Genomic DNA, 15,461 nt, shown 5'->3' on the forward strand with positions numbered 1-15,461 from the left:
TCTTCATACATATACTCAAATTGTTATTCCGCTGCGAACACTGATTATGTTAAGATATTATGTCAAACAATATGTATTATTGAATAATGTACTAAAACTATTGAGTACCCCGTTTTGGGATAATATTATGTACGGTCCCCTTGTGGCCTTCATTGATATCTAGATATTTCGATTGATTTCCTTATACAAGTCGAGTCATCAAGAAACCGAATATGCCCCTTTCTTACTCCCGCTCCTAAATTCCCTCCCTTAGTCGCGGTTTCCCCGAATTTGCTATCCTTAGCAAGTGCGGTCGTGACAGAATGGTATCAGAGCATTTCTTTTGCTCTGAGTACTAATCATTCCTTCTAAGTTGAGTCTAGATTAAGTAAGTTAATACACTTTTGAACTAGTTGACAAAAGCTTGGCACTACATCTCGTCACGCTCAACGGAGGTTATGGTAAGTACTTTCAAGTTTTAATTAAGTTAATTTCTTGAAATGTATGAAGCATGAATAAGTATGACTATTGTATGAATCACAAGAACTTAGAACTGTTAAGTTATATATGCTCACTCTCACGACGGAACATAGAAGAGAACTTAGGGAGATGCCTTAACTTTTTCTTCATGTTACGATGACATCGACAATGACGGTCGAAATAGAGAAAGAAGAATCACACGAAGAGTCGCATGATGAAACCACGAGCATGAAGATTGAGCAGCGTAACGAACGCCAATAGTACGTTGATGGCATAGGCATAACTTAAAAATTCGAGTGTTTTTCTACGATGAGATCTCGAAATAGCTTGGCCTTTTGAACTTATTTTGTTGAAACTTTTAGTGCTCGTTGCTAGATTTAAGAAAATATCATCATCACATAACAAGCCCTAAGTTCGGTAAACAACGACACTAGAGCTATATGATAGTCGAATTAGGTAATCTGTGATTAAGTATTAAGAACCTGTATGACTTGTATAAATGCTAGATTTAGATGATGAGGTATTTTTGCACGTTATGGTTATTGAACCGAACTTGTTTTCCGATTTTAGATATTTAGAACCTTATCGCCTTAAGTTACTTGTCGTGTGCTACTTTTGACGATAGAACTTCCTTTGTTAGATGGCGAGGACTGTTTTCACCCGACGACGACCACTGCCCCCATGGGCTAGTCCAGAGGAGGTCGAACGGTCCTACCGCACCTATGCTCCATGTCACGGGGATAACCTCGGACAGTTCCTCGCAGGTTTTCACAGACACTGGGTCGAGGCGAGCGCACATGGAGTATCAGGGTATGACGGTATCCAGAGGTTGATCTTACTGTTACCTTCCGAGTGGCAGGGATGGGCTAGGCAGATCTCTACCCAATATATCTTTCGCCGAGAAAATTACCACGACCTCATGGGAGACTTCCCTAGCTTTATTGCAGAGCTTCAGATCTGTTTCACTTTGTGGGGCCGTGCTCCTCTAGGGCCCTACATCCTTCCGGGAGACTACGTACAAGTGGGGACGCCTATGCCAGCGGAGACACCCGCTACTGCCCCTGAGTCTCCGATGGTCTTGCCACGAGATTCTACACCACGTGCCTCAGTTCTAGGGCGCCGTGGTAGGCACGATGACGAGGCAGGCCCTTCTCGTCCACGGGCTCGTAGAGATTTCCCATCGCCTCCTGACTCAGCGATCCGAGCTACTACTCCTCCACCACCACTGATACCTACGATAGACGCAAGGTTTGAGGCTGCCATGGCAGATGTCGACAGGGTCATGGCCAACATGAGGGAGTTTCTAGATAGGGGCAAATACCCTATGCAGGAGAATGACGATACAGCACAGTATGGTACGATGAGGAGTACTCATCCCGAGCCCGTGCCAACTCCAGCTCCAATCAAGCCTCGTGCCACGGCCAGGATCAGCACCAGAGACGATCCGATCCGTGAGATTGTGGACGATATCTTCCGCTCAGCCCAGATCATGCAGGAGACAGGCGAGGGCCAGGGAGAGACTCCGTTGCCCAGCTGGGAGCCGGGCGAGGATGAGGAGGAGGACCCCGAGGAGGATGAGGAGGAGGACCCCGAGGAGGATCCAGAAGAGGACCCCCTGGCGTCACCGAGGAACAGTCGTACCGCGACTCAGAGTTCATAGATTTGATAGTTTTAGCTTGTGAATGTACTCCGGAAACAATAATTCGTTCCAATGACTATGATTTTATTTATGTTGTTTCTAGCTAGCATTAGTACGGAAATGTTGGTCTCTAGGACGTTCCGTGAATAAAAACCCTTTTGTGATTGCTTAACTAGTAAGCCGATACATCATAGGGAGTACTAGATAGACTTTACTTACATTTTTGGGTTGACAATGTAAAAGCCCTCGATGAGAAAATTTTCCATGAGATATAAATGACCCTAGCATGGGCTTTCTGCGATGATCTCGTATATGTTTTATGTTTCTCTACGGGTTTTATTCTTCACAAGTCAGTTAAGAATGTAGTAACTTTGAATAATGTGACTTGTGTATGCAACGGTTCCTGTTAATATCTTAGTTTTGGAGTTATGATAAGTTAAATTTGACAAACAATTCTTTATTAATTGCCTTAGAGATTCCTGTATAGAATGTATTAAAAAGGGTGTTTGTAATTTGCAGAATGCCGCCTAAACGAGGTCGCCCCCCTAGGAGAAACGTTAACAATGATGGAAATCGCGATGAAATACCTGAAGGGCGGCGAAACGATAGGGAACCTACCCCACCCCCTCCACCCCCTGCTAGAAGGACTGAAGAACTGTTTCTTCGACAGAATCCGCCTACATTTACTGGGACAGGCGACCCAGCCGAGGCCGAAGCTTGGATACGCGCCTTGGAGCGTATCTTCACCTTCCTACACTGCACAGAAGAAGAGCGACTCTCGTGTATGTCTTTCCAACTAGCCGGATCGGCTGATTTTTGGTGGGAAGCCCGCCGAAAGACTCTGACTCCCGAACAATGGACAGCATACACTTGGGAAGACTTTAAGACGGGATTATATGATAAGTATATTCCCAAAAGCTACAGAAAGAAGAAGGAGGCTGAGTTCTATAGCCTGAAACAAGGGAAGAAGACGGTGACAGAGTATGACAGAGAGTTCTGCGATCTATCGCGTTATGCTCCACAACAGGTGGATACTGATGAGAAAATGGCGGAGAAATTTTGTGCCGGTCTGAGGCACGAGATTCGGATGACTCTAGCTAGTCATGGTGGACTCTCATACACTGAGTCTTTGAACAGGGCACTGGACATCGAAGCTGCGATGCCAGTAGAAAGGTTGGCTCCATCACAGACCCCAGCGCCAGCCAACCCACCTGCACGCCCTCAGAACTTTAAAGGGAAGCGCAACTGGAACGACCATGGAGGAAATGAAAACCAGACTAACAAGAGGCCATGGCAAGGAAATGCGCCGATGAGACAATATCAGCAACAAGGACAAGGGAAGCAACAGGGTCCTGCCCCGGCTGGAGGCAGCCAAAGACAAAATGAAGTTCCCCTTTGTCCAAAATGCCACAAACCACATCGTGGTGTCTGTAAGGCTGGAACTGACAGTTGCTACACGTGTGGCCAGAAGGGCCACTACTCGTCACAATGCCCCAACAAACAGCAGGGCGGGGCAATCAGGGCCACTTATGCCCAGCCCCTGCAAGCAGTTCAAGGGCAACACCAGCCCCGCCAACAACAGCCATACCAGCAGCAATACCAATACCAGCCCCGCCAACAACAGCCATACCAGCAGCAATACCAACACAAGAACCAACAGCGCCAGCAGCAACAGAGGCGGCAACAACCATTGCCGCAGCAGGCGAGAGCCTTTGCTCTCACCCAAAACCAGCCCGAGAAAAACCAAGGAAACCTGGCAGGTATGGGCAAGCTTAAAGGTTTTTCCATAATGATTCTGTTCGATACTGGTGCCTCGCATTCTTTTATATCTGCCCCTTGCGTAGATACCTTAGAAATCGAATCAGAACGAGCTAAGTGTGCCTTAAAAATCACTACACCCTCAGGAGAAAGATCTACCACCACACATGTTTGCTCGAACGTAGAATTTGAAATAGGAGAACTTAAGATGGTAGCGAACAATCTTAATATTCTGCTCATGTGGGACGTAGATATGATCTTAGGAATGGACTGGCTAGCTGAGAATCACGCCACCATCCTTTGTAGTGAACGAAAAATTTCTCTTCGACCACCTGGAAAGGAACCGACGGAATTTCACGGCATAGGTATGAAGAAAAGAGTACCAGTGATATCCGCATTACGAGCCAGAAAAGAGATGATGAAGGAAGGAAGCACAGCTTATCTCGTCTACCTAAACGGGGAAGCTAGTGAAGACAAGAAGGTGGAAGATGTGGCAATAGTACGAGACTTTCCAGAAGTTTTTCCTGAAATATTGCCAGGACTACCTCCAGACAGGCAACTAGATTTCACCATTGATCTAGAACCTGGATCTGCCCCAGTATCAAAGGCACCGTACAGGATGGCCCCAAAGGAACTACAAGAATTAAAGGTGCAACTACAGGAACTCTTGGACTTGGGTTTCATCAGACCCAGTGTCTCGCCTTGGGGAGCGCCTGTACTCTTTGTCAAAAAGAAAGATGGAACCATGAGAATGTGCATTGATTATCGAGAGTTGAACAAACTGACGCTTAAAAACAAATACCCTCTTCCAAGGATAGATGATTTGTTCGATCAACTCAAAGGAGCCAGTGTATTCTCAAAAATAGATTTAAGGTCTGGTTATCATCAACTGAAGATCAGACCAGAGGATATATCTAAGACCGCTTTCCGCACAAGATATGGTCACTATGAATTCGTTGTCATGCCATTTGGTCTAACCAATGCACCGGCAGTATTCATGGACCTCATGAATCGAGTTTTCCATCCATACTTAGACAAATTTGTCTTAGTATTTATAGATGATATCCTCATCTATTCTAAGAATGAACAAGAGCATGAAAATCATTTGAGAATCATCCTGGAGACATTAAAGACGGAGAAGTTGTTCGCCAAATTCAGCAAGTGCGAATTTTGGTTGAAAGAAGTAATGTTTCTAGGGCACATCGTATCAGCAGATGGAATCAAGGTGGACCCCGCCAAGGTGCAAGCAGTGCGCGAGTGGAAATCACCAACCACACCTAATGAAATCCGAAGTTTCTTAGGTTTGGCAGGATACTACCGGAGATTCATCGAAGGATTCTCTAAAATAGCGAGACCAATGACGCAATTACTTCGCAAAGGAATCAAGTATAAGTGGAACGAAGAGTGTGAAGCCAGCTTCCAAGAGCTGAAGAAGAAATTGACAACTGCACCAGTGTTAGCAGTTCCAGCAGCCGATAAAGAATACGTGATCTTCACAGACGCGTCCAAAAATGGGCTAGGTTGTGTGTTGATGCAAGAAGGAAAGGTCATTGCCTACGCCTCGCGACAACTAAGGCCACATGAATTGAACTACCCCACTCATGATCTGGAACTGGCAGCAATTGTGCACGCTTTGAAAATTTGGAGACACCATCTATACGGAGTTAGATGTGAAATCTTCACTGATCACAAAAGTCTTAAGTATTTTTTCGAGCAGAAAGACTTGAACATGAGACAGAGAAGATGGCTCGAGCTCGTGAAGGATTACGATTGCGGTATCAACTACCACCCGGGAAAAGCTAATGTAGTAGCTGATGCTCTAAGTCGTAAAACTCAATCCGAGTTAGGACTTCTTCTCACTGAAGAGGACACGCTTGTAAGGGATTTTGACAAATTGAAGATAGAAGTGGTTCAGCCACCGGCAACGACAAGAGCAATTATTGCAACTCTAGTAGCCGTCCCAGACCTCAGAGAAAGGATCGTCAGTGCCCAGAGAACGGATGAGAGCTTGGAAAAAGTTCGTCTCAAGATCCGAACAGGCACGCCAGGAGGCTACCAAGAGGCAACGGATAACGCAGTTCTTTTTGAAGGAAGATTGTGTGTTCCCCATAACGAGGAACTCAGAAACGAAATCATGAGTGAAGCTCATGACACGCCCTATACCGCTCATCCCGGAAGTACCAAAATGTACCAAGATCTAAAACAGAAGTTTTGGTGGGACGGGATGAAACGAGACATAGCCTCGTTTGTAGAGCGTTGCCTTGCATGCCAGCAAGTGAAAGCTTTACATCAACGACCATATGGGAAATTACAGCCATTGGAAATTCCAGAATGGAAGTGGGAGCACATAGCGATGGATTTCGTGACGGGTTTACCCAAGACAAATAGAGGCAACACAGCTATTTGGGTAATAGTAGACCGTCTCACGAAGAGCGCTCATTTTATACCGATTCCAATTACCCATGGATCGGAGAAACTAGCCCAACTGTACATTCGTGAGATTGTACGGCTACATGGAATACCAATATCCATTACTTCAGATAGAGATTCAAAATTTACTTCTAGATTTTGGATCAGTTTGCAGAAAGAGTTGGGAACGAGATTAAACTTTAGCACCGCCTTTCACCCTCAAACAGATGGACAATCAGAAAGGACAATTCAGACCCTTGAAGATATGTTGAGGACAGTGGTGCTAGACCGAGGAGGAAGTTGGGAATCAGTGCTGCCGTTAATCGAATTCGCCTACAACAATAGTTACCAGGCAACCATTGATATGGCACCTTATGAGGCGCTGTATGGAAGGAAGTGTAGATCACCACTTTACTGGGATGAAGTGGGTGAAAGAAAAATCCTTGGGCCAGATGCAGTAAGCGAGATGATTGAGACCATCCGCCAGAATAGAGCAAGAATTAAAGAGGCTCAGGACAGACAGAAGTCTTATGCTGATACCCGACGAACTGAACTACAATTTCAGATTGGAGACAAGGTTTTCCTTAAAATATCACCCTCGAAAGGGATCGTTAGATTCGGTGTTAAGGGTAAGTTGAGACCCTCGTTTTGTAGGACCTTATGAGATCCTTGAAAGAATAGGTCCCGTAGCGTATAGGTTGGCACTGCCACCTAGCTTTGGAAACGTCCACAATGTGTTCCACGTGTCACAGCTGAGACGGTACGTGTTTGACCCCAAACACGTGATTCACCAAGATGAAATGATTCTTAACCCAGACTTGACGTACGAGGAAAAACCTGAAGCCATTTTGGACCGAAAAGTGCAAGAGTTAAGGAATAAATCGATCGCGTCAGTCAAAATACTGTGGAGACACCATGGACCAGAAGAAGCAACGTGGGAACTTGAGGACCAGATGAAAGAAAAATACCCAGAACTTTTCACATAGGTATGCAAATTTCGGGACGAAATTTCTTTTAAGGGGGATAGTATGTAATGACCCGACTTTTTATTAAGGATTATATACTTTTAATTACTGATTTAAGGATGTATTAGAGTTCAGCATCCATTAATAAAATACGAACTTATATGAACGTGATGATTTATTTTTATTTTTATTTTCAGTGGACGATGCACTCAAAATATATTTTGAGTCCATTAATTTATTAAGGATGATTTAACATTTAAGTGTTAAATATGAAAATTTTATTAATTACTAAAGTTGATCCATGTGGTTAGTTAATTTATTAAATTGACAAGCCCAAATGGATTTTATACTTCAAATAAGAATTAATCTTGTATGTGTCAATGTATTTAGATGAGTTTGAAACCATATAATTAATGTATTAATCTCTTAGATATTTTGATAATTAAATTTGAATAGTTCCTAAGCATACTGAAGAATTTCAGTCATACGCATGCTGAAGAATTTCAGTCATACGCATGCTGAGAAAGAATTTCATATTCATACTTATCAAGCCACCCTCATCCATGTCCATGTTCATACTGGTCAGCTGAATAATTTACACCATCCCCATCCATCCAAGCCACCCCATTTTTCTTTAAAATCACAGCACTTTCACTATTATTTTCCATACTCAACGTCTCCTACGTTCATTCCTTCAACCAAAATCTCAAGTATTCAACAGACAAATCTAATTTGTCAAACAGCAAATATAATCTCATTGAATTCTTCAACCACGCCTAAACTTAGCTGCACTATTCACCATATTTTTCACACTAGCAGCTTCAGTATTTACTCCCTATAAAAGGCATCCTCACTTACCTAAAATCCTTAGCAGCTGCAAAGAATTTTAGACGAAACAAGATCACCATATATAACTCAGCAACAACAACCAACAAACAAAACTTTCAAGGTATTCACTATCTCATTTGCACGCTTCGGTTTAATTAGGAATACAGAATGGTAGAGAACCTACATATGCATAAATGGACATAGCAAATATAGCAAACCATTCGTTTCTGTGATACATAATGAGCTATGATATGTTGTAAAAATAAGAATACAGAAAATTAAGTTTTCATTCCAAAAATCAAGTCTTTATACAAAGTTGAATTTTTCTGTAAATTATTCAAATTTACGAACCTATCGTGAGTGATAAAACGAGAGAGAAAGGATGGTGGATTGTCGGAGCTCTGCGACTCACGGCGACGGCGACTCCAGGAGAGGCGACTGCCGGATTCTTGCTGCCAACGGCAGCGGCTGACGGCGGCGCTCCTCCAGCGAGCTGCTGGCCGTCGATCGCGGGCCAACGGCGACGGCGACTCCGGGCAAGCCAACGGCGGCGGGAACTCCGAGCAAGACGAACGACCGAAGGCCAGATCCGTCGACCCCAGGCGAACAGCAGCAGCTCCAGGCGGCCGTGGCGTTGAACGGCGGCGGCGGATCTGCCGCGAGGATGAGGGAGCAGGCGGCGGCCCGGCGATGGCGGCACACCGCGGTGGTGGTGTCTGCTGCGCCTGGGTCCAGCGGCCGAGAGAGCGAGAGAGATAGAGGTTGAGGAAGAGAGAAGGAGGGCCGGACCTCGGCGCGATAGAGGCCGATTCGCCGGATTTCGGAGCTCTGCAACTTCAGGCCGCGATTCCGGGAACAGCAGCAGTCGACGGCGAGTTCCTCGGCGACGGCTGGAACGTCCAGAGGGCGGAGCGGCGATGACTCCCGGTCGACGATGTTCGCTGGAACCGTCCGCGGTGGAGCTCGTGAGGAGGCGGCCGGAGGAGAATCGAGCGAGAGAGAGAGATGATGAACAGTGTTCTTTCGATTGAGAGTGAGAGAGACGAGCTTGAGAAATGGAAGGGAGGCTCCAGCCGTGAGAGGAATAGAGAGAGAGATGATGCAGCGTTTTTTTTTTTATTTTATTTTAGAGAGAGTTTCAGTTTTAATAATTAAGAGAGAGGGGGAGTGCTATACTTTAATAAGGAAAAAAAGAGAGAGTGGTTCGGTCATGATAAGAGAAGGAATATTTGCTTTTAATAAAGATAGATGTTGTCTGAAAAATATTGAGAGAGAAGGAGATGCAGCGTGAGAATTTTTGTGAGTAGGAGAGAGAGAGAGTGGCTGCTTTAATAAAAAGAAAAAAGAAAGGGAGAGAACCGATAATTTAGAGAGAGAGAGGAGAATTGTCGGTAGTGAGTGAACCGAGAGTGAAGATTTATGGGGAGAATTTTTGGACTCTTTTATTGGGCCATCTTTTTATTTCTAACTGGGCCGAATTTATTTAATGTTCTTGGGCTGGAATTTATTTAATTCTATTGGGCCTGTTTCAGATTTGTTTAGTTCAACCCAGCTGTTAATTCGTCATTTGGGCCGATTAAAGTGTCTATTGGACTAAGATTAATTCTTTCCAGTCCACATTAATTATTACTTGGATTCCTATTATTTATTAATAATGGGTCTCGAATTTATATTACTTGGGCTCCTACGATTTAATTGATGTTGGGCCTAATATTATTAATGCATTGGGCTTTGAATTTATTCATTTGGGCTCAAATTAAATTCCTTTTGGGCCTAGTTTATTTTATTGGGCCGGAGATTAATTCAATTGGGCTTTGCTTATTTTATTTCCATTGGGCTAATATATATATTGTTTAGACTCTATTATTTTTATAAATGGGCTCTTATTATTTATTTTGATTGGGCTTCTATTAATTATTAATAATGAATTTATTATTTTTATTAATTGAACTCCTACTTTTTTAATTGATTAAGTTCAATGAAATTTATTAGTTAAGACCAATGAGATTTATTAATTTAGGCCCATTATTTAATCCTAATTATTTTTATTAGTGATAAATTTTTAAGACTTACTAATCATTAATTAGTAAGTAAATTAGATTATTTTAAGATGAGTAGATTATTAAAGATTAATAATCCGACCTCATAAGACGAGCTTTAATTCCTTAAATAGGATTAACATCTCATAATTTAATTAAAGGAATATGAGTCATGCATAATCATTTCACGCATCCTCATTTATTGAGATTTTTCGAGAATTAGAATCTTATTTTATTTTCTCGGATTAAAGGTCAAGCACCAGAGCTAGAGCTAAATCGTGAGTCTGCTATTCAGGTAGGCTTTCTACGTATAAATTAAAACCATATATATTAGAATTGCTAAGACTTTATGCTTATGAATTTAAATGATATTGTCAATGCCTAAATGCTTTATGTTTTATTATTAATTGCCTATCTGATGTTAATCGAATTCGGATTCTGGATGGGACCGCAAATCCCTTCGGAATTAGTGTACACCTTGTGATCGTGAGTCATCTAGCGGGTTGGCCGATCATAGTGTCCGTAGAGGGAGGCCTCCCTCTCGGCACGAGTTACTGATATGGTGATTAATGATATAAAATACCTGCGCGGGTTATTGATGAAAGAAATGATATTATGTTTGGTAAATACGAGTCTTTAAAGGAAAACCCTCGTATCTTACTACTGTTGAAAGGCTTGACAATAAAATATTATGCATATATGTAAATTTCGGCAAGTGTCCACTAAGTACTTTTGTACTTAGCCCTGCATGTATTTTTAAATGTGCAGGTTGAGCGGTGATCGAGGATGTAGTGTGCAAGCGGAGCTTTGTCAAACTAGGATGATTACCTCAGAGTAGAGTATATGTCTTCATACATATACTCAAATTGTTATTCCGCTGCGAACACTGATTATGTTAAGATATTATGTCAAACAATATGTATTATTGAATAATGTACTAAAACTATTGAGTACCCCGTTTTGGGATAATATTATGTACGGTCCCCTTGTGGCCTTCATTGATATCTAGATATTTCGATTGATTTCCTTATACAAGTCGAGTCATCAAGAAACCGAATATGCCCCTTTCTTACTCCCGCTCCTAAATTCCCTCCCTTAGTCGCGGTTTCCCCGAATTTGCTATCCTTAGCAAGTGCGGTCGTGACACAACTCCCTCTTGCTCGTTTCTTGCCCCTGTTCACCAATCCGGCGGCCGCAGCAGCAAAAAGCTAGCCACCACCGCCGACCGCGCCTCTGTCAGAAAGAGAAACGGCAGCTAAGCCACCACCAAGACAACACCCACCACTCTCTCTCCTCAAGTCTCTCTCTCTCTCATATCCCTCTCAAAACAGTCCGGCGAGTAGCAATGAAAGCCGTCGCCGCTGCCGACAACACACAGTTAACATCCCAGCACCACCCGCCTCCGACTTGACAGCGCAAGTTCGAAAAAGAAGAATAAAATCAGAGCTTCAAGACTCAACCTTTTGTAAAAAAAATCGTTTCTTTTGTTACTCATAAATGTTCAATGCCCTCTTTTTCTTATTCACACTTCTGCGTATGTATATGTTTAGTGAAATTTGAGATGTGAAAAGGATGATTCTTGATTTTGTTGGAAAATGTTAGTGCAATATTAATTTAAGGATGTCATATTCGGCGCGGTTCAGGATGCGCACAAGATGTTCGATAGAATGCCTCTGAGGGATTTGGTGTGCTGGAACACCGCGATAGAATGCCTCTGAGGAATTTAAGGATGAAGATTTGGTGTGCTGGAACACCAGCAGGCAGCCGAGCTGCCGTTGCCGGTCGCCATCTCTGCGAGGGTGGGTGGTCCTGCCCCATCTCTCCGCCCCGAATCTGCTGGCGCAAGAGCTCTGACGTGCGCTTCCCTGGGCAGGTTGAGGTTAAGGAAGAATAATGAATGAGGAATCTGGAAATGAGCGGTTGATACCGCCGGAATCTGGAAAAGCGGAAGAGAAAATAAGAGGTGTATTTTCCGGCGAGTTTCCGATGACTTTGTCGAAATTTAAACAAAAAATAAAAAAAATCTTAACGGTGTTAAACATCCGTTAGGGCGGAGGGCCCAATTATTCGATTTTAGGCAGTTTGAGGGTTTAGTTGGCCCAACTTCGACTATAGGGAGCCAAACATGAAAAGGGCTACTATGATAGGGGCTTATTTGATACTTAACCCTATTTTAAATATAAAGTTAAATTAATTAATCATCTTCTATATGTAATAAATATATGATATTAGATCATCTTTCTTTATCCATTCTTTTTCAATGAAAATTATACAATTAAAGTAAGCACACTCTAATAAAACAAAAAATATACTATATGTATATACATAGGAAGTCTATTTCATAAATTTTACTACAATGATACAAAGAGAAAATTCTCCAGCCGCAAACTACTCTCGTGTCTAGTGTGTTGCAAATGCTCTGGGCTGATTTCCAACTGAAATACTATTATCATAATCAAACGAAATGCCAAAGAAATAATTACTAGATATATATATATATCGAAGAAAAGCAGAGTAGATTTGGCAACCAAATCACATAAATGATCAGATAGCAATCGAATAAGAATGTCGATAGGGCGTGGGGACCACAACGAGACCGTTCTTCCTACCGACGGCGATTCCCTCCGCCTCCGCCATGTCGACGCCGTCGCGGCTCATTCCCTCCGGCATCTCCCAGTCGAAGTGATAGAGAAGCTGCGCCAGCGTCAGCTCCACCGCGGCCAGCCCGAAGCCGATCCCCGGGCAGGCTCTCCGCCCTGCCCCGAACGGAATGTACTCCAAGCTGCTGCCCGAGAAGTCCGCGGTGCTGCCCTCGAATCTCTCGGGCCAGAACATCTCGGGCCGGGCCCAGTATTGCGGGTCCCGGCCCATGCACCAGGCGTTGATCATGACTTTGGAGTTGAGCGGGATTGCGTATCCATCCACTTCGCATTCGGCTCTGCACGATCTCGGAATCAATGGGATCGGCGGGTGCAGCCGCAGAGTCTCCTTGATCACCAGTTTTAGGTATCTCAGCGCCTCCACGTCGCTCTCCTCCACGCTCGTCTTCCCCTTTAGGCCGCCCCGGATCTCCGCCTGCGCCTTCTCCATCACCGTGGGGTTCCTCATCAGCTCCGCCATCGCCCAGTCGATCGTCGTCGACGTCGTTTCGGTTCCGGCCGAGAACATGTCCTGCATATTGTATAATACTAACATTTTCAAAAAATAATAATAATTCACTATTTTAACATATCCTATTATGTTCACGGATGATCGATACGTGTCTAAAATTTGAAAAAAAATACTATCAAATTTTATCTATGGAAATTCTTAATTATTTTGAATACATGCATGTCCTTATCATTTTTGTGAATTTTCATTGATACATCGATTATTCGCAATGCTACAAGAGATATCACACAATGTGTACAAATTAACCCATTATAAAATATGAATTAATTAAGAATTAATTGTGAAAACATGATGAATTCAGAATAATTATATTTTTTGCTATATATGAATCCATTGTAAATTTTTACGATTTAAGAGTTGAAATATTCCTAATTTATATTTTAAAATAAAACTTTATCCCATCACTTTCACAATTCTGCAATGGACGATAGAGATTCTAGGCCGCACAATTCAAAATTCTACCTTTTCTTTCTTCTAAATAAGGATAGATATATGTTTTTTTCTAAAAACTATGTCCCGTGCATTTTTTACAATGACAGATTAATTAGTACACATCCAATAAGTTCGCTTCATTTTTTTTTAATAAATTACACAAGTAAATAAAATAAATAAATAGATCGCGCGACAATGAATTCGAACCAAAACCTCAAAGCTTGCACTTTAACCATATACCATAGGCCAATACACGCACAGTTAGCTTCATTTTTTGAGTTTCTGATCACGAGTTGGTCTTTCCTAATACCGAAATCTCGAGTTGAGTTTAAAAATCTAAATGTTCAATTAACATCCTTCAGATTTTCGGAAGTCTGCCTAAATTTGAAGATCATAAAAGTTTAATTTATCGAAAATACGAAATAGATTAATTCAAGATTGAGGGGCTTACGAAAATGATGGCTTTGATGTTGTGATCAGTAATAGGGAAATGGAGCTCTTCATTTTCCTGCATCCTGAGCATAACGTCGACGATATCTTCGCCGCCGAACTCGCCGCTCTTCTTGCGGCGGTGCTCCTCCACGATCACGTCCAGAATCCTATCAACCCTCCGCCGCATCCTCAGCAGCCTGTACCTGTTCCAGCACAGCACGCTCAGCAACTTCGACGAGGGAAACAGGTCGGCCACCTCGAACCCGCTGGCCATGCCCACCGCCTCCCTAATCATCCCGACCAGCGCGTCGCGGCCCCCCACCACCTTCCCGAACGCCGCGCGGCACGAGGTGGCGCTCGTCGCGGCGAACACCGCCGCCGTGAGGTCCACCGCCCCGCCGGCCGAGGCCCGGAGCGAGCCGACGAGGCGGGCGACCTCGAGGCCGCGCACGACGGCGAAGGAGCGGACGTTGCGGCTGCTGAGGAGCTCGAGCACGCATATCCTCCGCATCTGCCGCCAGTGCTCGCCGTAGGGGCTGAAGGCGAGGTCGGCGTGGTCGTACCACATGATCCTCGTGCCGATGCTTTCGGGGCGGTCGGCGCAGGCGGGGTCCTGGGTTTTCAGGGCCTGCCTCGCCGCCGCCGCCGACGAGATTACCACCGCCGGGACTTGGCCGAGGCGGAGGAGGAGGACGGGGCCGTGTCTCCGGGAGAGTTCCGCGAGGGCACGGTGCGGCAGCTTGCCTACGAGGTGGTGGAGGTGGCCGATCACGGGGAGCTGCGGCGGGCTAGGCGGCGGCGGCGGCCGGTGGTGGTGGTGGTGGTGGTGCTTGGGATTGGGTGGTGGCTTTGATTTCCATGGATTGATGAATAAGAGAGTGACACGTGTCAGAAGGAGGAGGGTGGTTATAGTCAAGGCTAATTGGATAATTGTAATCTCCATTTCAAGAGAGAGGGTCTTGTGATTCTTATTATTTGTGTTGCTTCATTATTGCTTGTTATTTGTTTTGATCGAGTTATCAAAAGCCAAACGCCTCTATTTATATAGTGGGATATTTGCTGTAAAATACACGAACTTTCAACAAATTTTAATTTTTCCCATAACCTTTAAAATTTGAAAAAAAAATACACAACCTTTCGATTTTTTCTGATTTTTCCCATGGGCATAAAACACTCTCAAATAGAAATTGATTTTTGGACTTTTGACTTAGATTTTTTGATACCTAAACGTGTATGTCGGCTTTATTATGGCACCTTTATTATCCCTCACGCTTATGTATCAAAAAATATAAGTCAAAAGTCCTAAAATCAACTTCTGTTTGAGAGTGT

The 15,461-nt window shown here is 43.7% G+C and overlaps 1 protein-coding gene across 1 annotated transcript; it reads right to left on the reverse strand.

Annotated features, from left to right (window-relative positions):
- Nucleotides 1-12,392: 12,392 nt before the first annotated feature.
- LOC131015167 (cytochrome P450 71D95-like) lies at nucleotides 12,393-15,156 on the reverse strand. Its single transcript, XM_057943438.1, has 2 exons — nucleotides 14,152-15,156; nucleotides 12,393-13,268 (listed from the first exon to the last, which is right to left on the reverse strand). Exons 1-2 carry the CDS (start codon nucleotides 15,073-15,075, stop codon nucleotides 12,642-12,644), a joined length of 1,551 nt encoding a protein of 516 aa, XP_057799421.1. The 5' UTR covers nucleotides 15,076-15,156; the 3' UTR covers nucleotides 12,393-12,641.
- Nucleotides 15,157-15,461: the final 305 nt, after the last annotated feature.

This window comes from Salvia miltiorrhiza, chromosome 3 (assembly GCF_028751815.1).
Source record: "Salvia miltiorrhiza cultivar Shanhuang (shh) chromosome 3, IMPLAD_Smil_shh, whole genome shotgun sequence".
NCBI lineage: Eukaryota > Viridiplantae > Streptophyta > Magnoliopsida > Lamiales > Lamiaceae > Salvia > Salvia miltiorrhiza.